The sequence below is a fragment of the Lepidochelys kempii genome, chromosome 11, assembly GCF_965140265.1.
Source record: "Lepidochelys kempii isolate rLepKem1 chromosome 11, rLepKem1.hap2, whole genome shotgun sequence".
In the NCBI taxonomy this organism is placed as follows: domain Eukaryota; kingdom Metazoa; phylum Chordata; order Testudines; family Cheloniidae; genus Lepidochelys; species Lepidochelys kempii.
In genome coordinates this window covers 69211142-69231786 of record NC_133266.1, presented here as the reverse complement: position 1 = coordinate 69231786, position 20645 = coordinate 69211142, and the positions used below count along the sequence as shown (strand labels likewise).

At 41.9% G+C, this 20645-nt stretch overlaps 1 protein-coding gene across 9 annotated transcripts in view; it reads left to right on the top strand.

Moving 5' to 3' along the window:
• The window catches only part of LRRFIP1 (LRR binding FLII interacting protein 1), a 186062-nt gene that overhangs the window by 111703 nt on the left and 53714 nt on the right, over positions 1–20645 (top strand). For 2 of the 9 annotated variants that reach the window (XR_012154390.1, XR_012154389.1), the window contains exons 3-4: positions 2134–2178; positions 2691–2741. The exons of 3 other annotated variants lie outside the window; for them this stretch is intronic. Coding sequence is in view for 2 of the 6 variants with exons in the window: in XM_073306758.1 (XP_073162859.1) it covers positions 2134–2178; positions 2691–2741; positions 13083–13139; positions 15470–15532; positions 19643–19687 (261 nt within the window). In the remaining 4 variants the exon portion in view is untranslated. Of the gene's footprint in view, positions 1–2133; positions 2179–2690; positions 2742–10004; positions 10050–13082; positions 13140–15469; positions 15533–19642; positions 19688–20645 lie in introns of all 9 variants that reach the window. 4 more of the 9 variants (XR_012154386.1, XR_012154385.1, XM_073306758.1 and 1 more) reach the window with 3 other exon arrangements.

Genomic DNA, 20645 nt, shown 5'->3' with positions numbered 1-20645 from the left:
GGAAATTTTTGGCTTGATTCTTGAAATCCTGATCCATTTCCCCTGTCCCCCCAGCCACACACTTTCTTGGATTACACTCCCACCATTGTCAGGGTGACATACCATCCAGACTAGGTGAGGTTCCTCATTGTGTTTGAGGACAAAAGGGCCCCCCAGATCACTTAGTCTGGTCTCCTGCTCATTACAGGCCACTAAACCCCACCCCATTACCCCTGTGTTGAACCTACTGACCCGGATTAGATTCAAATATTACAGCCCTCAGGAGACTAAACTATTGTGTGCCACAGGCAGAGAATAGAAGGGTCTGAGGTACACCAGTGCCCAAGGCCTTGGCAAATGCAGGGAATTGATTTAGTGTGGGCTTGTCTACACTTTAATTTTATAGCGCTCTAACTTGCTGGCTCAGGGGTGTGAAAAATCATCCCCTGAGCTTAGCAAGTTTGAGTACTTTAAAGCACTAGTGTGGACAGGCTCCGAGCTCTGGGAGCTGTGCTCCCAGTGCTTGGAGCTATTCCCCTCGTGGACGTGGATTACCAGGAGCGCTGGGAGACTCTCCCAGTGCTCGTGCATGACCACACTCACACTTCAAAGCGCTCACACACTCACACTTTGCAGCAGCGCTTTGAAGTTTCTAGATGTAGATGTAGCCTTAGTTATACCCAGAGGATCCTAGCTGGTGACCCCTACCCCATGTTGCAGAGAGGCAGAGGCAAAAACAAAACCAAGGTCCCTGTCTCTCTGACGTGGAGGAAGTTCCTTCATCACCCTGAAAATGGAGATCAGTCTGAGCATGTGAGCAAGACCCACCTGATGATACTCCCTTGAGAGCTCACAAGTCAGCCTTTTGTCACTTCAAAACCTTGCATGCTCCACAGAGAGAGCAAGAGCTCACTATCTCTAGTGCTTCCCAAATCCAGAGCTTAGTTTTAATGGGCAGAACGCTAACCACAGAATATTGAAGCTTGCTTGAAAACCAACAAATTTAAACAACTCACCTGTGGCAAATATAGTTGTATAACACGTACGTTTATTTTTCATTCTACTTTTTAGCCATTGCTAAATAGTGTTAAAACCATTTTGTTGAAATTTAGTGCATCCTACTACATTGTCAGTGTTCCAAGTTCCCATACAAAGCAATGTATAATACAGCCCAGTTACTGGAAGTAGGATATAGATTCTTTTAGCTTGTTAGCAAAGGCCATGTCTTTCAGTCAAATCCACATTAAAAGGTGGATTGCATTCTCATTTTTACAGGGTAGAGAATGCCATTCAAATTGAAGACTTCTTTCTGAGGGAACTATAGACTAGAAAGCTTTCTTTTAGCTACAGGCTCTCAGACCCGCTAGGGTAGTGCATTTAACTGTCTTAATCAGTGTGTTTGCACTGTGAATGTCTAGGTATTAATAAGAGAGACAAGCAGAAACTTCTTTGAATGAGACAAGCTTTCAAGCTCTTCTTAGGGACCCTGGGGAGCTCTAAAGGTTGTCTCCATAGGCACTGACTACATGGGTGCTCCAGGGCTGGAACACACATCAGCTCTTTCCCTCCCCCCAGTGCCTCCCACTGGCCGGTGGCCCTGCTGATCAGCACCTCCCCCTCCTGTGGTGGGCAGGAGGCATTGGGAGGCAGGCAGGGTGCTAGGGGGAGCGGGGGCAGGACGAGGCAGGGCAGGGGTGGGGCCTTTGGGAAGGGGTGGAGTAGAGGTGGGGTCTGGGGCAGAGCTGGAGGGGAGCAACCCCGGGCACGTTAGAAAGTCGACATGTATGCTTGTATCTTTCACCAACAGAAGTTGGTCCAACTAAAAGATATTACCTCACCTACCTTGTCACTCTCATATCCTGGGACCAACATGGCTAAAGAAAACAATGCATATAACTTGCCATTGTATTTTAGAAATGTATAGTAGTGAAGAATGGGCTGGGATGAAGGAAGGAGGACAGGTATAGGGAAATAGCAAGTTCTAATTTTTTTTCCTCAGTTGCCATAGTGCATCATCTATCATTATCAGATTAAACCTTGCTAAATCCAGCTTCCTTCTTAACACTGAGGTTTCATTTTTTCTAACTGAAGGCTTTGTTTTACTATTTCTGTCCTTTCAACATTTCACTCTTATTTTCTCTGCTGCTTTGATAGGAAGACAGTGAGCGTTATTCTCGTAGATCCAGAAGAAATGCCTCGGTTAGTATTTTCTTTTGTGCATTCTTCATACATATTTACGTACGTCACTTGCAGCACGCTGGCAGTGTCTCTTTTAAAAACAAATGTATTTACTGTTAATTTTGTGCAACACTTCATGCCTCTCTGCAAAGAATTCTGGTGAGTTTTTGCAAATTAAAATCCAACTCTTTTGCACAAGTGAACAATGAACCTGTTTGTTTTGCATGAGCCAGACATGGCACAAAGAGGAGTTGTACAAGCTCCTAACCTGTTCAGCCTGTAGGGGAATGCTTTAGAACTTCCTTTGTATTGCCTGAAAATGGTCCAATGTTTGACGTGGCACTGTTATATTTACTCTTATGTTTGTTGTCTAATATAAATGAAACGTGTACTGGGCAAGCCTTTAAGGAGTTTAGCACAAAATCTTTTCCTCCCTTTGGCTTCTGTTAATTGATTCTATCAGTACTTGTTTCATTGCTTGTTATCTGTATTCTTTTAATTGTTTCTTGTCTCCTACACTTTCTCTTCAATAGGCTTCAGATGAAGATGAGCGCATGTCAGTGGGTAGCCGTGGAAGCCTGAGGGTTAGTAACTTGTACAATTACGTGCATGATTTTTTTTATTGATGTTGCTGTTCTCCCACACCTTGCAAAAGTTTCTCTGTACCCTTTCCAGAGAGAGCTCTGATAATTTCTTGTCTCCCAAACCTCCCAGTTTTCTACATTATAGCCTTATACTTGAGGCCTACATTGAAGCCAACAGTTCCTTCATCCAAGGAGAACTGGATAGGTGTGTCAGTTTCATAGACATTAAATTGTAAATATGAATATAAGTAAAGTATAAAATTGCGTAGAGATTTTTTTCCTGCTGAATGCTCTCTTCACTAATCACTGGGGGAGGTATTTAGTCAAGATGTGGGTCTACAGAATTTCCTCTTGCATGGATCTTTTTAAGCTGTTCCAGCATTAGTGACCATATGGAGCAATCTGAGAAATGATGCAGCATTCACTCCGTTGGGTGTTAGGGGTGAGGGGTCACAGTTTAGAAACTAAATGTAAATCAGCTGATGGAAAGCACGTCAGTTCAGTGTTCCTGTGAACCAGTATTAATACCGTTCTTAGCTGGTCTTTTTAAATAGCTTGGGGATCCAGGTGACTTCTTCCTCAAAGCTGGCATTATTGAGATGTTTGGAGCCTGTCTCCTCCCAGAAATGAGGCTGGGCACTAAGGAAGGATCACTGGGCACAGGAGCTCACAGTCACTTAGGTCCAATCTATATGAGATAAATTTACCATTTAAGAAAGGTAATATCTTCCTAGTATATCTGAAAAACACTTTGTCACATACAAAATAGCTCCAACCAGTATACATGTAGGTACATCAAACTGCTTCACTCTGTACCATTCCAGTGTGCACCATTTTAATTCCAGCGTGGACCAAATTAGCTCTCATGATAGTGCACATGGTTGAGAGAGTCTCTCCTGCTACTGTCCCATGGTGCACTGATTATCTTTTGAAAACTCTTACAATTCTGTAGCTTATGGGGTGGGTACTCAGAGGCCATTGCAACTGAAATGGTCTAGAGCAGTACTAGTACTGACATAGGGCAATAGTGCAACAGTTTGGAACATGAATTAAGAGTGGGCACATAGAATCGTTTGTGCCTAAGCCAGTTCTGTTGTTCTAATGCAGACAGAATCTTAAGGCAGTTAACAATAGCATTAGTTTACCTCTTTAAGATTGCTATCCATCAGTGGTTCTCAACCAGGGACCTGGGGGCCCATCAGCAGGTTTCAGGGGGTCTGCCGAGCATGACTGGCTTTAGACTCGCTTGGGCCCAGGGCAGAAAGCTGAAGCCCTGTCACGCAGGACTGCAGCCTGGTGCGCTGAGCCCCACCACCTGGGGCTGAAGCCAAAGCCTGAGCAACTTAGCTTCATGGTGCCCTTTGTGATGTGGGGCCCCAGGCAATTGCCCTGCTTCCTACCGCTTGATGTTGGAGAAAAAAAAATTATGGTACAGGGGGGCTGTGGAGTTTTTATAGCATGTTGTAGGGAGCCTCAGGGGGAAAAAAGGGTTGAGAATCCCTGATATAGATTATTCAACTCAGGCAAATTAAGAGTATATATTTTAAAGAATGATCCACATCCTTAATCCTAGCTTTTACCATTTGCAGAGAGGTTTCATGCAGCTCTTGGAAGATCCTGTAATTATTTACTCAACTAAGAGTTCATGTTTTTTTTTTTTCTGGAGGAATATCCCGAGGAACTGTTGAATGGAATGGTCTTATTTTCCTCTAAATAGGTTTATATTTATGTGTAAAAGGCCTAAAATTCTACCACTGGGGAAACAAATTGAATGAGTGATTGCTAATTAAATTCCCATCTTTTAATGGACATACAGTATATCTTGTACTATGAGTGTCTCATTCCCTTTTTGTGTGACATCTATATACTAGTCATGATATGACATTGGTTTTACTGAAACATTCCCACCTCCTGGAATTGGGGATTAATTTAATTTTCCCAAACAGTATAACTAGAATATGCTTGATACCTTTATGACTTTGCATTCTTTATTTCATTAACAAGAAAGCAATAATGGATGAGTTTTCCTCAATGGTGAGGAAAAGGTTAAGAAATATGAACATTAAAATGAGTTTTTTTAGATTTTAGTTGAATTAAACTTTAATAAAATTGTGCATGGAATTGATTAGGGAAAAATGCTTTAATTCCTAGAGCACTTGAGGTTTCAGTTTAGTTTGTTCTGGGCAATTTTCAATTAAACTGCTTATCCAGTCCTGACTATAAGTGTATTTTCATGGCCTGCAAGGAAATTAATGACTGAAATATCATTTCCAAAATCCTCATGAATAAGGGTCCCTATTAGACCTTAATATACTTTATTCTGATGGCCATTGGTAATTAAAATTTGCATTTCACTAAACAGGCTGCATTTCCTCACCCAAAAGAAATGTCTGATTTCTAATCTCTCTGGAGTGCAAATAAGCGTCCCTAATATCCAACAGTATTCCCATGCTACTAACCATACAGTCTTTCAGTTTTAAGAGCCAGATCTTTATCTGGTGCAAACTGGTGTAGCCACTGAAGTCAGTGACTAGCAGCAGCTGAAGATCTAGCTCATAAATATTTACTAGTTAAGTTTGTGAGCAATGTCCTTGTTTGGTAGAAAACTTTGTCTAATGGAGTCTTGTGGAAGAAACTTTATGCCATAATATCCCTAACGTATTGCACCCAATTTCCTGTATGACTGTTAAAAGGGGGGCATTCCTCAATGAATGATCTTAAATCCAAATATTTGAGTTTTGCACACACACTGAGGGAGGTTTGACCCCTAAATTTTAACACTTGAAGAATGAGAAACCCCTGCGATTTCCTGCCCTGACCCAGGGGCAATTGTGACTTCAGGCCAAGGAAAGCAGGAGGTAGATATATTAGCTCATAAGTCTGAGCCAAAGTCTGTCCCTTAATAGCCTTGGTTTAAGGCACATGATTTTATTCACACTGAAACAAAATACAACTAATTATATTCTTAGGATTGATACCTGGCTCACAATTGCTTGACAAGACAAAATTGTGAATATGCTTTAAGTGGTTTGTGTAGACATTTAGTTATGCTTCTGTTAACTTCTTTCAGGCATCTTTGGTTTTGCTTTTTTATGTATGTATAAAAGTGAAATGAAAACCTGGCCTCCTAGGATCTGAGTTCAGGGTTCTCTGCTTCTTTTGCTAAGCCTTGTTAACATAAAGAAGTCTTTAGAAACAAGGCGTCCTGTGGCACCTTATAGACTAACAGACGTATTGGAGCATAAGCTTTCATGGGTGAATATATCCGATGAAGTGAGTATTCCCCCACGAAAGCTCATGCTCCAATACGTCTGTTAGTCGATAAGGTGCCACAGGACTTTTTGCTGCTTTTACAGATCCAGACTAACACGGCTACCCCTCTGATACTTTAGAAACAAGGAAACTATATCTTGTCTCTATTTAAGTTTGTGTGAAACTAGATTAGATTCACAAAGAAATCTGAACTGTGGTCTTTGACAGTAAGTAAAGGTGGAATTTGTTTGAAAACCTTTTGTTTCAAAGTTTATTTGTTATAGAAAACTTCATATTTGGATTTGGTGTTAAACAGATTTTTTTAATTTCTTACAAAAAGAAGCTGTTTTGCTTCCTGTGAAAGTTCCTTGAAATATCTGTGTGGTCACTCATGGAATACCATACAAGATGGGTAGAATTTACAAATTTTCTCTTGAAGGGTTGGTTCTTTCTCTTTTGGACAGGAAGTTTCCAAACAGTGGAGCAATGTCAGAAAAGGTATTACCATGTGAAACCTCCCAGTCCTCCAAAATCAGCAATTTCTTTCTCAGAGTTTTTTCTCCTGGACTATTCTCCTCTAAGAATGTTTTACTGTGATTTGTTCTGAGACCGATGAAAACTGCCCAAGTATCCTACCGTATCATTCTGGAAGCCCCATAGGCTTGCTTTACTCTTAAGTGATTTTTGTTGCAGAAAAACTTAGAATATCATTTTCTGTTTTTTTTTAAGACATATGACTCTGGTTTCCGTCTTCTTCCACTGCAAATTCTCTTCAGTTTTCCCTAATTTCATAATGGGCCAACTCCCACATCCAAGATCCCACAAGGTGAAATATTGTTGAGTTATCGCCCAATAGTGATGCAGCATATAAAGACTTGTCTCTATTTCTCTCGTTAATCTGGTTGATGGTTGCAGAAATTCCTGACTTCTGAACCGGTGCTAGCATTTGTGCTCTCGTTGCTCAAAACCAAGGAATTTTAAACTTTTACAACTCAGTGCCTATGTCTTCCTGATTGCCATCTTTGGGTTTTTTGTATTCTGATAGTTTTTATTTCCTCTCATGCTCTTGACAGTCTGACTTGGAGTATGCCAGTGCCTATCCAGTGGTGAGAATGGTCTGAAGTTGCAGTGTGTAATAGTACTTTTTTTCCACAATTTCTAACGCCTCTTGCTATATCTGGTCAATAGTAGAGAAGGAGACCCAAAAAGGCAAATGATCATGATAGCAGTGTTGTGGTCTCTGATGTGGATACCTGACTCAAGGAATGAGACACATCCCACTGTTTCACTTAGCATTATAACATTTGTCAGACTCAGCAAGGCAAAGGATTAAAAAACAATCATGGAGAATGAACTAACTCCCACCTAAAGGTGTCGTCCCTTCAGGGCTGCGTGGAGAAACTTGCATTACCACTACTTACCTTGTACCTGCTCAGAGGAGAGATGGCTTCATTCTCCAGTGCTCTGTGTGGTAATCTTCACAAATACAAAGCTCACTATTTTCAAAATGTGCATTTAATTGAGACATGAACAGCGAACTTTTTTCCTCTTTACTCCTGAGGGCATTCTGCGCCTAAAATTCTGCGTGCAATATGTTGAAATTCTGCACGTTTTATTTGTCAATAAGTAAATGCAGAGGCTCCAGCATGGCAGTGCAGATCACAGGCCACTGACTGCATGAAGGTGGGAGATCACGCTGCTGCCTCCCCACCCCCCAGGACATGGAGTCAGTGGCAAGGCTGCACCTGACCCTGACACTGCACAAGGCCTGGGCCTACCCCAGAAACACTCCGGGGCCCTGCCCCTCTGCGTCAGGTGTGGGTGGGCAGGCTCAACCAGGCAGGATCCAAGTGCGGAGGGACTCAGTATGGGGGGGAATCCAGGTGTGGGGTGAGAGGATTCTGCGTGGGACAGTCTGGGGTGCAGGCAGCTCAGTGGGAGGGTCTAGGTATGGGGGTGGATCTGGATTCACAGAGGCTCGTTGGAGGGATTCCAGGTGCAGGGACAATGGGACTCTGTGGTTGGGGCTCAGTGGAGGGGTCTGGGTGTGGGGGTCTCAGCAGGGAGGTCTGGGTGCTGGGGGAGTGGGGCTTGGGGGTCTGGGTGCAGCTAGTTGGGGGGTCAGTGGCGTAGGGGTCTGGATGTCGGGGCTTGAGTGCAGGGAGCTGAATGGGAGTGGTCTGGTTGCAGGGGTGGGGGTCCTGATGCAGGGCTCTGGGTGCAGAGGGCTTCAGATGCAGGGGGTTCAAGAAGGTGGTGTATGAAGGGCTAGGAGGGTTCTGGGAGTACGGGGTGAGGCTTGGCGGGGGTGTCTGGGTATGGGAGTTCAGGATTCATGGGGTTTGGGCGGATGGGGGACCAGCTCCCTGTACAGTGATCCCTCCCCCACAGCTGAGGAGCAATGGGGGCAGGAAGCAGGGAAGGATGCTGAGCTTCCTGCAGCTGGGGGAGATTTCTGGGAATGGGTCTGACACAGCCCTAGCCACTCCTTATAGGGGAAGAGGAAGTCCCATCGTCTCCTGCCTCCAGCCCAGCTGGGACTAGCATCTGATCTTGGCTCAGGGTAGGAGCCACTGCCTGGGGTGTCCCCAGCCCTGCAGTGATTTACCTCTCTGCCGACTGCTCGAGGTGCCTGAAACAATGTACCTGCGCAGCTAGGGAGTGGTGCATGACTGCTCTTGCAGCTTCCCTTTGCTTACCTTTCAGTCATTTTTCTGCAGGGATGCAAAGCAGCCTGCGGGGGACATGAATTCTGCACATGCTCAGTGGTGCAGAATTCCCACAGGAGTATCTCTTGGACATTTTCCCCATTGTACAAAGAGCTGTCTTGGAGATCATTAAAATCTAGGTAGAAAAGCTATTACCTGTTAGAGCTGAATATTATATACAACTTTAATTTCCCATGTATTTCAAGCACCTTTTAATTTACATAACTCATTTCAAGTAGATCTGTTCCTGGAAACAGAAGATGAATAAATCTGCAGTACAGTATATACCATGTCTGAATAGCCTTATCTTTGCTTGTGAAGATAAAATCAACATTCATAGTTACAGTATTTTTATTTGCAAAAAAGAAAAAAAGGATTTTAAGATTGGGATCCTTAAATCTGCGTTTAGATTACATGACAACATTAATACTGCTCCCTTGTAAATCTATTGTGACAGAGCATAGGGTCTTGCTGTGCCTCCACAAAAGGCAAAGTACAAGAAGATCTTTTTTTAAAAGCTGCTGAATGAAGAGCAGTTCCACTTTATTTGAACTAAGCATCATTTCTACCTCCCACTAGCTGGCTGTTGTGAATCAGTGCTTCAGGCCTCCACATCAGAACTTGAAAACAAGCTCTTGCAGCCAATTTCATTGAAGGCTGTGTGTTTCTCTCTTTTTCTGCATTCCCTACCCCTATTTCAAATTAAGAATTTATTCACCCAGTATATTCTATTTCCTTGATCAGTGGCCTATATTCAGATACAGTTCTATCTGTGGGGAGGGATAACTCAGTGGTTTGAACACTGGCCTGCTAAACCCAGGGTTGTGAGTTCAATCCTTGAGGGGGCCATTTAGGGATCTGGGGTAAAAATTGGGGATTGGTCCTGCTTTGGGCAGGGGGTTGGACTAGATGACCTCCTGAGGTCCTTTCTGACCCTGATATTCTATGAGTCTAACACTTACTGTGCTTAGTTTTTGCATGGATATATTGATGTAGTACATATATATGGCAGAGGGCTCTATCAATTGATTTAACCCAGCAGGCATGAATAGTTTTAACTGCAGCTATTAATGTTAACTGCATGGTTATTCTTTAATAATTTTAAATCATAAACTAGCAATCTGAATCTGGTGTGATTCTGTTTTCTATATCCTCACTGAGTGTGTATATTGAATCATGCTCTGTTGATTTGTAGGAATACAGGACCTGGTTTTTGCATGTAGATCTGCATGTAGGACATGGGGAAAATAGAAATACAAGAATTCATTGATCTTTTCACCGGGTATTCTTACTCTCACTGCAGGTTGGATTAGAGAATGAGAGGCCCAAAAAGAAGAACTCCAAAGCAGTATGTATTTAGAGAGTGTTTTCCTCTGAGAGGGTTATGCTGGGGCTGGAGAGAACTTGCAAAAATTGTTGGCCATAGGGTTATGGCCAGATTGGGCCAAACAGTTTTCGTTTATACTGATAAATCAGCCTAATGCCAAGAATATATTGTAGCTCTTTGTAGTCTTGGGTGCATAAAAAGCACTAAGTATCAGTTGCTTATTACAAAATGCAGTTCAGCCCAAATGATTATACAGCAGTACTGCTTAGAGGATTTTTTTTCAAGATACTCTGTATCTTCATATATTACATTAGTGAGTAGAAAGATGTAGGGAAAAGATGGTAGCAGCTAGTGTGACTGGTAACTAAGGTTGTATTTTTTCCATGAGGCAGGAGGAGGGAGAATGTCATTTAAAGTAGCAAACCAGTAAATGTAATGGGTCAACATTGAATCTAACAAGCACACGTAAGTAGATAATAACTGAACAATGCTTTAAGATTCTAGGAGTGCTTCATTAAATAAAACAGTTTTTATAGGCTACTTGTTAAGGAGCTTTACACTGGAAAATTTTCAAAACTCAAAGAATAGCCGTGTTTAAAAAACAGACTCCCCCTCAAACGTCCACAGAAATGACTTTCGAAACCTTTTAAAAAGGAAAATAGAGTTTGATTGCTTCCAGGTAGGAATGCAGACTTCATTTTGCAGAACCGGGGTGGTGGGAGGGGAGGTCATCAGATGTAAATGCCTCCACCAAACTAGGGACTAGTTTTCTTGCAGCATTGATTTCATGCCAAAGACATTTCAATCACTTGTTTTTTTTCTAGAGAAGGTTATTGTAAAATCAATCTTTATGTGACTTCCACAGGGCACCTACATGTAGGCTTTCTTTTGTCGTCAATTGGAATATTGCATTTAGTCCAAAATATATTGCCAGATAATGCAATAAATACCCTGGAGGTGGAAATGTGACAAATATTTACTCATTTTGTGTGTCTGCCACAACTTTGTTCATAGTAACTCTTATGATGAATGTGACAGTTCAGAGCAACTATCCCTGTGTTTCCCCACAGTGGTTCAGCAAGAGCATCGACCCATGTTTTAGCTCCCCAGCCCTTGCCTTTCTGGGTGGAGAGCTGTCTCTCTCCTTTCTGATAACGGTATTCACAGGCTGCTCAGTTCCCTGCTTTCACTGTGTATTTCCCAACAAAGACACTCTGCCTAAACAGACCTGTTTGCTTTCTCTTCAGAGATAGATAAGAGTGACTGATACAGATATAAATAACCACAGAGTTCTTTCTAAGCAAGCCTACTTTAGTCTTAAGGTAAAAGCACTACAGAGAAAATATTTTAAAAACAAAAGAACCTTGCACAAATGTTTATAAGCTTACCAGAGTCCCAACCCTAACATGGATTCTGGCAGGAGCAGTCCTTCAAGCCTCCTTTCTAGGGGCGTCATTGTGGTTACAAGTTAATTACAGCTTCAGATCAGATCAGGCACGTGGTCTTATGAGGCCTTAGTAGGCCAAGTCCTTCCAGGCCTTCCCAAAGGCTTGTGACCCTCCATGGACCAGAGGTCCTGGCCGTTTGCTGCATCAGAAACAAGGCCCTAGATCACTTTAAAACTAGGCTGTTTATCCAAAAATTGTTTCTTGCTCTGTTGATCCCTGGCAAATCCAGTTTGAACTAGTACATGCGCACCTGCCCAAGGGGATAGCTTCTAAGGCTGATAAAGGAAGAAATTAATAACATCCCTGTCCCTACTAGAGAGAGTACATACAGTGCCACAATATGTACACAATGGCATTTTTAATACAGCGTACCCCAAAGGTATTAACCCTAATTCAGTAAGGTTCAGTTTAATTCAACAGTTTATTGTAATTCCGTAAGGCTTGTTCACAAATGTTAGTCTCTCATAATGCAGTCTAAAGTTAAGCATGTGCATAAGTCTCTGTAGTATGAAGACCCTAATCACATCCACATTAATCAGGGTTTTCTCTGTGCATACGCAAGTAGAAAGGCCAACAGAAAGCTAGAATATGTCAAATATTTTGTTCACAGCAAATGCTCAGATTTTCTAGGAAATCTATGACGACTCCAAAAATAAGTGTCTCACCAATTGCTACAGTAATATCTTAGTCCACTGTACTGTATAAATTTAATTAACTGTTAACAGCACTAGTGTGCTAGCTAATGGATTTTTATTTCTGTGCTGATATAGAAGATAGTCTGATTAAAAATTAGTTTCTTATTGATTTTTGTTAAATTTCATTCTTTGAAAGAAGCATTTTCAGTTTTTTCACATACATTTATTGGAGAGAATATGCAACATATATGTTGCCAGGGGACTGTTTGAAATGTGTAGTTTGTGATTAGAAATTCAATCATTCGTAATCCTGCTAGATGAATGCAAATGTTAATGCACTGGTGCATTTTGACATCGCTTTATTACAGGCTTTTATTACCAGTTCCGTTTTTGAGGGGATTTATCATTTTAATTTGCTTCAGTCTGTAATTTGGCATACAACTCTTCAGTGAGTATGCAGTTGCATTTTGCTTGAAAACAGATTCAGATTGGTTTGTCTGATGTTTCTTTTAGTGATGTATTAAAAATACGTAGAGAATATTTGTAATAAAAGTAAAACCTATCAATAACAATTTTAGGGATTGAGAGAGACAAGATGGGTGAGGTAATTTCTTTTATTGGACCAACTTTCCCTTTCCCTTCAGTAGACTGAAGTGAAACCATCCCTTTTCACTTCCCAAGGAGTCAGAAAAGTCTGATACTTTAAATACATTCTGCTGATCTGTTTTTACAAAAATTTGAGGTGAAAACAGGGACATTTTTCGATAGGTTACAGGTATTGCTGGCAGATAAAACTGTCAAGTGTTCTATGAGCTGTCTGAAGTCATAATGATCTCTGGGGAACCAATGTCCCTGTTGTACTTGTAGAAAAAGCACCATCTGTGTCTTAGCTCTGAATAAATGATGACTTTCCCTGAGACCTCTTTTGGTTTCATTTAAGTTTTTTCTCTCTCATTTTTCTCTCATGACAGACCAATGGTTATGATGAAGACATGTATGGATCATCCCAGAGTAGAAAATCTAGCAGGGTTAGTAAAGAATTTCTAAAAAACATGTCACTCAAGTTCATGGAATTAACAGGAAGCTTTTCCAGAAATTAACCGTCTCCTTTGCTGAGGGCTTTTTCTAAAGCAAAATAGATGCTCTTTTTTTGTCCCTGCTTTGGAAGGCGTTTTCCCCCTGACTTCCATATTACAACTTGTGCAGGTCACTAGGCATCTGCTCCTCTGTAGAGGCACAACCAAGTCCATAAAAAAACAAAACAAAAAGTAAACCACAAGATTCACCAAGGCCAAGTCTTGCCTGACCAACCTGATCGCTTTCTATGATGAGATAACTGGCTCTGTGGATATGGGGAAAGCGGTGGACTTTAGCAAAGGTTTTGATATGGTCTCCCACAGTATTCTTGCCAGCAAGTTAAAGAAATATGGATTGGATGAATGGACTATAAGGTGGATAGAAAGCTGGCTAGATCGTCGGGCTCAACAGGTAGTGATCAACGGCTCGCTGTCTGGTTGGCAGCCAATATCAGAGTGCCCCAAGGGTCAGTCCTTGGGCTTGTTTTGTTCAGCATCTTCATTAAAGATCTGGATGATGAGATGAATTGCACCCTCAGCAAGATCACAGATGACACTAAGCTGCGGGGAAGGGTAGATACTCTGGAGGATAGGGATAGGGTCCAGAGTGACCTAGACAAATTGGAGGATGGGGCCAAAAGAAATCTGATGTTGTTCAACAGGGACAAGTGCACAGTCCTGCACTTAGGATGGAAGAATCCCATGTACTGCTGCAGGCTGGGGACCAACTGGCTAAATGGAGTTCTGCAGCAAAGGACCTGGGGATTACAGTGGACAAGAAGCTGGATAAGAGTCAACAGTGTGCCCTTGTTGCCAAGAAGGCCAACGGCATATTGGGCTGCATTGGTAGGAGCTTTGCTAGCAGATCGAGGGAAGTGATTATTCCCCTCTAATCGGCACTGGTGAGGCCACATCTGGAGTACTGCATCCAGTTTTGGGCCCCCCCGCTACAGAAGGGATGTGGACAAATTGGAGAGAGTCCAGCGGAGGGCAACAAAAATGATTAGGGGGCTGGGGCACATGACTTATGAGGAGAGGCTGAGGGAACTGGACTTATTTAGTCTGAAGAAGAGAAGAGTGAGGGGAGATTTGATAGCAGCCTTTAACTAGTGGAAGGGGGGTTCCAAAGAGGATGGAGCTAGGCTGTTCTCCATGGTGGCAGATGACAGAACAAGGAACAATGGTCACAAGTTCCTATGGGGGAGGTCTAGGTTGCATATTAGGGAAAAACTATTTCAGTAGGAGAATGGTGAAGCACTGGAATGTGTTATCTAGGGAGGTGGGGGAATCTCCATCCTCAGAGGTTTTTAAGGCTCGGCTTGACAAAGGCTTGGCTGGGATGATTTAGTTGGGGATTGGTCCTGCTTTGAGCAGGGAGTTGGACCTCCTGAGGTCTCTTCCAACCCTAATGTTCTATGATTTTATGATTCTAAGAGGCCGTGAGTGGGAAGGAAAAAGACTTGGCCTGAGAAAATTCAAGTAGGATTTGGGGCCAGAATATAGTTCTGTCGAAACTAATTAGGTAAAAAAAACCAAAACAAGTTATGGAGAAAAATACTTTGGCGGTGGAAATATAGCTTGGACTGGAGTCTCTGGAGCTCTTTCATGCATCCTTTATAGAGATTTGATTGCCATTGGAATATGGGCATGAAATATCCAATTGAATCTGTACAATCAATTCAAAGCATTTCAGTAGTTGCTTAACTCCAAGCATGTGAGTAACCCTGTAGCGTTCAATGGGGCTACTTACATACTTAAAGTTGAGCATATACTTAAGCATTTTCCAGAAGCCAGCATTTGTTTTAATTCCCTGTTGTAAACTCTTTTTCCTATAGCCTTTACACTTTTTCTGTATTTAGCTGTTACATGTGGAACCTAGAGAATGAATTAAGTGCAATAAACTTCATGTAGCAACACCCTTACATGCATAAGGAGGCGTACAGTGATCAAAACTCCAGACAGCTAGCTATGTGGAGATATACAGCAAGTCTCAGTGGAAAAAACGTAGAATTGAAGTTATAGTTGCAATAAATTGTAGTTTTGTACATTATGCTTGCCTTAAATTTGCAGTAATTAGCTGAAATTGCAACAAGGACTCTTATGAAAAGACAACACATACAGGGACATTTTTTGTTGTCTAAACAGTTTAAGTATTGCCAATCTTGCTGAACTTTTTGACAAAAGGAAACACTGTACAGTCTTTTCAGAGGACTTGTTGCTCTTTTGATTTGTGCCAGCATCTCTGATAAATGATGTTCTTGTTCTTTAATGACATACTCTAGAGCTCCAACTACAGCGGGGAGAGCAGAAAATCTACAAAGAAGTCATCCAGGGAGGAGAAGTTGGTTGGTTTCTATTTAAATATTAACATGATTTCTGTGGAAACTGCAGGGTTTGTAGCATGGAGTTTTTTATGTAGCACATGATTACAATCACGTTATTCACTCTTTGATGTCTTCATTACTAACAGTAATTCTGATCACTGTTTGAAGGGAGAGTAAGGTTTAAGGGAACAGTAACATAGTTGAGCTGTCTTCATAGGGCATAATAAACTCCACCTCCAGTATTACTCCCTTAGAACAATACAGATTTACATCCTACCCGTATGTTTAAAACAGAGAACAGGTTTTAATTTGCAAATGTGTTGTTTGTGCATGCAAAGCACCAAGCCATTTAATTCTTAACATGCCTTAACCATAATATTGTATGTTACTGTATGCTACAGTATAAGTATATAATACCTCATTTTTCCTAAAGCTTTTGGGAAACTAATAGTCCTATTAAGTGTTGTAAACTGCCTTTCTACTACTTGAAGGCCTGGACCTGGCATGTCTTATTTGCCTGCCCTATCCCCAAATAGAGACACCACAAACTGCTGCAGATAAACCCTTGTGCTGTAGAAGAGGGTCACCCCACCTCAACAGCTGCCTAAAAGATATAAAACAAAATTTGAGTGTTTGGAGTGAGACTCACTTCATCTCTTGCAAGTCTTTACTAGAGTTTCCTGCAGCTTCTGTCGGTAACACAGAGATCCGTCGTCCACAGCCGACTTTAAAGTTGGCTGTTTGTTATCTTTCCGCATGTCTGCCTAGAAATTACATTAAAATTTCCCCATCTAACTAGTTGGGCCAGCCAGATTCAGAACTAAACAGATGAAAGCTCGCTACTGGAGTTGAAGTTGCTGGAATGACACCGAGGTTACAAATGGAAGATATTTCATTTGAGAGGCCTACTCCTGCACTTCTGTTGTGTGCTTCACATTGTCGCACCTTTTCTGACCGTGGGTTGTTCCCTGCTTCTGTTAGCTATGGCATATCAGGAAAAAGGCTTGGCCTCAGACACTCTGGATGCTCCCCAGACCAATCAGGTGGTCTTTTGACACCCTGTATTTTTTGCTCTATATTGTAGAGCACCCAGCCTTCCAAATAACTCTCTGGGGTTAGAGTTGGGCAGGTTTTTACTTCCTAGTTTTACTGGGTTTCTTGTTTAACTGAGTGGGAACAGACCTTTTGTTAAACCTGATTTGCTGCAGCCTGTCTTGGTTCTCTGTGCCACATTCTGCAGCTGTCAGAGTCTCTCCTATTCAGCAGGGAAGGTTAGAGGTGCTGATAATCAGTCTAAATCCAGAAAAAGCAAATAATTTTGTCTTTATAAAACCTCACCTTCATCTTAATAAGAATTCCAAGCCAAAGAATGTAATCCTTTCTCTTTTTTCCTTCATCTCCCCCATTTCTGCTTCACTTCACTCTGACTCCCCGAGTCTGAAGCGATGGAAAAAAAAATTCTAGGAAAAGCTGTTGCTGGCAGATTTCGATTAATGATGCACAAAATAGTGCAGCTTGTTTGTTACTGAAATTTGTTCTAAAAATCTGAAATACGATCCATTTATGATAGCTAAATGAGAGGTGTCTCTGCTGTTTTGTATACATTGGTAATTCCTCTGCACAAGGACAAGACAATGTGATAAATGGAATTCATAGATTTTTTTTTTTACTAGGCTTCAGAGCTTTTAAGCATTAAACTGGAGGAGATGGTGAATGAGAGTAATATGTTTTCATGTGAGGTCAGATTTTCAAGTGTCTAAGTGCTAATGTGCCTGAGGGATTGTCTATACTTGAAATGCCACAGCTGCGCTGCTGTAGTGCTTCAGTGTAGACGCTACCTGTGCCAATGGGAGGGGTTCACCTATTGGTGTAGGTACTCCACCTCCATGAGAGATGGTAGCTAGGTCAATTGAAGAATTTTTCTGTTCATCTAGTGCGGTCTACTCTGGGGATTCGGTCAGATTAATTCCCAGGGCTGAAGCTAAAGGCCGAACCCATCACCCAAGTCTGAAGCTGAAAGCTGAGGGCTTCAGCCCTGGGTGGCAGGGCTTAGGTTACAGCCCTTTCCCTCCCACCCCTGGTCCAGGACTAAAGCCTTTCAGCGTTGGCCCCCTGCCCAGGGCAGCAGGGCTTGGGCGGGCTCAGGCTTTGTTCCCCTCTCCTGGGGTCGTGTAGTAATTTTTGTTGTCAGAAGGGGGTCACAGTGCAATGAAGTTTGAGAACCACTGTCCTAATTTAAATGAATTAATACAGAATTTGACAATTCCTTCACATTAAGCAGAGTTCTCAGGTTTTTCTTCCTGTGGATACAGGGTTCCTACTACTGTGACCTTGGTCTTCACAACAGTGGCTTTACTTCCAAATCCCAACCTTCTTCCCAAAATGGAAATAGGGTCTGTCACTGTCTGTTTCCCTCTAACCTTGACTTTTTTGTTTTGAGTTCACCTGGACAACACAACCTCCTGTATTCACACAAATAATGATAGGACATTGGAGCGAAGCAATGACACTGTTCTCGGTCTGGTTGCCAGGCGTGTCTAGGTCTTGTGTTTTATTACAAATTTATGTCTGGAATGGGAAACAGAGATCTGTTTAAGACAGGTCATGATGTTGATATGTGCCTCTCCTTTTCCTGCAATTGTTTTATTTTGCTTTTGACAGTTGTCATAAATTTTGTCTTGGAAAAGATTGCAAAATCCCCATTAAATATTTGTAGTTCATCTTAGCTGAGACCACTCCTCTGCTCACCTTGCCAGTCTATTTCCTGTTGGCACATGTGAGATGAAGCTACAACCCTTGCCCTTCCCACTCTGTGTAATTTACAAGGCAAATGATTCCTGTACTAGGGCAAGAAAATCACAAAGCATAAGGCCTTAAAATCCTCTTGGTGGTTGAATTGTCCTCTCTGCATACAGGCAAAGTACACTGTATCTGGCTGGGTGAGGGTGCTGTTAATGTATATACAGTATATACAGCACCGTATTGTGCTTTGTGCAGCCTTTGCTGAATGTGCACTCTGAACTTCACACTCACCTCCTGGGAATGTGTATTACTAACAGTAATGTCTTTTGTGAATGCACCTCCCTGTTTCTTTTATGGTATCCTGTCTTATAATGTAAGCAGAATTGTCCATCCTGATTCTGAATAATTTGATTTTGTCGCTTTCTGTTCAATAATAAAATAGGTCACAGATGGCTCAAAACTGTCTGGAGTATTTTAAAAATCTACCCTCTTAATTTTCCTGTCTCTGTGGGTATTGTACCAAAGTTACTTCTGTTTTTGAATTGCTGGCTTTGACTGAAACCAGAATGGTCATAAGCTCTCCTTCTGACTGCTGTACATATAGGCAAGGCTAAGATTTTTTCACAGATATTTTTAGTAAAAGTCACGGACAGGTCACGGGCAATAAAGAAAAATTCACAGAAGCCTATGACCTGTCCCTGACTTTTACTAAAAATATCTGACAAAATGGGGAGCTGCTCGGTAGCTGTGGGACTGGCTGGGAGTTCTGGGAGCCCCCACCACCCATGGGGGCTCGGAGCTCCAGGGTCCCCCATCCCCCTCGGCTTGGAGCTGTGGGGTCCCACATGATGGCCAGGTACAGCGGGGTCCCCCTTGCTGCCTGAGATGGCCAGGAGCGGCAGGGGTACCCCACAGCTCCCGGCCTCCGCTGGCGGCAGTGGGACCCTGCAGCTCCCAGCCACCTGCGGGCTGAAGTCACGGAAGTCTTTGGAAAGCATGGATTCTGTGACTTCCATGGCCTCCATGACAAAATCATAGCCTTACATCTAGGTCTTTCTCTTAGACAGTTGGAGAGGATTAGTGACTAAAATAAGTTACTGGGTTTTCCTTCTGCACTCTCTCTGATATCCTCCCTTCCTGTAGGAAACATGCATATATATCTGCTTTATACTTAGTCTTTGTTTGGACTTGAGCTTTCAGGTTTTTAAGCACAGATGGTTAATACAGTTTTGTAATACTGTGTACGATATCTGTACACCGCTTCCCTGCATTATAGCATAAGAATTTTAATAGCATGAATACGTCTGACTGGGATGATTAATCCCAATGTGAACACTTTTTGCTGTTATCCATTTTTATATAAAAAAGGTTTGTGCTTGTCTTCCCCAGCCTTCCTTGCTGTACAGTGATGTTCTGCCTGCCAGAAGTTACAGGGTTTGTTGTGCTTTGTCATTTTAACCACAAATGCAGAAGCTGTGCACTCACCCATGCACATGTTGTCTTTTGCCCTTGCAGTTTGTCGAGACTATCTTGTTGGTCCAGTTTATTTATATTGTACTATATTGTCATTTTAGTATATGATCCATTTGAATGGAATGCACATATGCCCATATGCCCATGGTGCATCTGTCAGTTCTGTTTTGCTGGTCCTACATTTTACTCCCATTGGAATTCTGCAACAGTTGCTTATGGATCTGTAACACTTCTGCAGCTTTCTAATTGGAGTAAGACATTTCTGTCTTCATTTTGGTGTATGATGTAGGACACTGAAATATGGACTAGAAAGAGGCAACATCAATCCTGACCTATACAAATTGGCAAAAATTTGTCTTGTTTAAAAACAAAATATACAGTGTAATGTTCTTGCAGAATACATTCCCACTGTTTTCCTGTGTTAAATTGTGTGCAGCTAACTTCATTCTCAAGTCTTGGCAATGGTGATAGGAAACCCTACCCTGCATTTTCTGAGCCACATAACTAAGCCAGAGATTGGTGTTCTAAAATCGAACTAGATGATAACGGTTTATAACATGCGTCCCCACCAACAGCTTCCTATTAATTCAGTAACTAATATCTCTTTTTCAATTAAATTTACCAGGAATCAATTTTTCTCTTTTCCTTACCCTGTCCCAACCCCAAAATATTTGGTTTAGCACTACTAAAATTATAAGAATTGATGTTGTCACTTTATAGCAGGTAATTTTAAGTGTTAAAGTTGATAGTTTGAAAAAGAACTGTTAAGACTGCATGAGTGTGTGAAGTTTCTGATGACGTTTGGATCTCATTTTAATTCTGCACGTGTTCTGTAGTGTTTCACAGCTCACTGGAGCTCACTGGAGAATTGGTGGGTTCATTCTTCACTTGCATGCCATATATGGGGTTTTACAGGAAA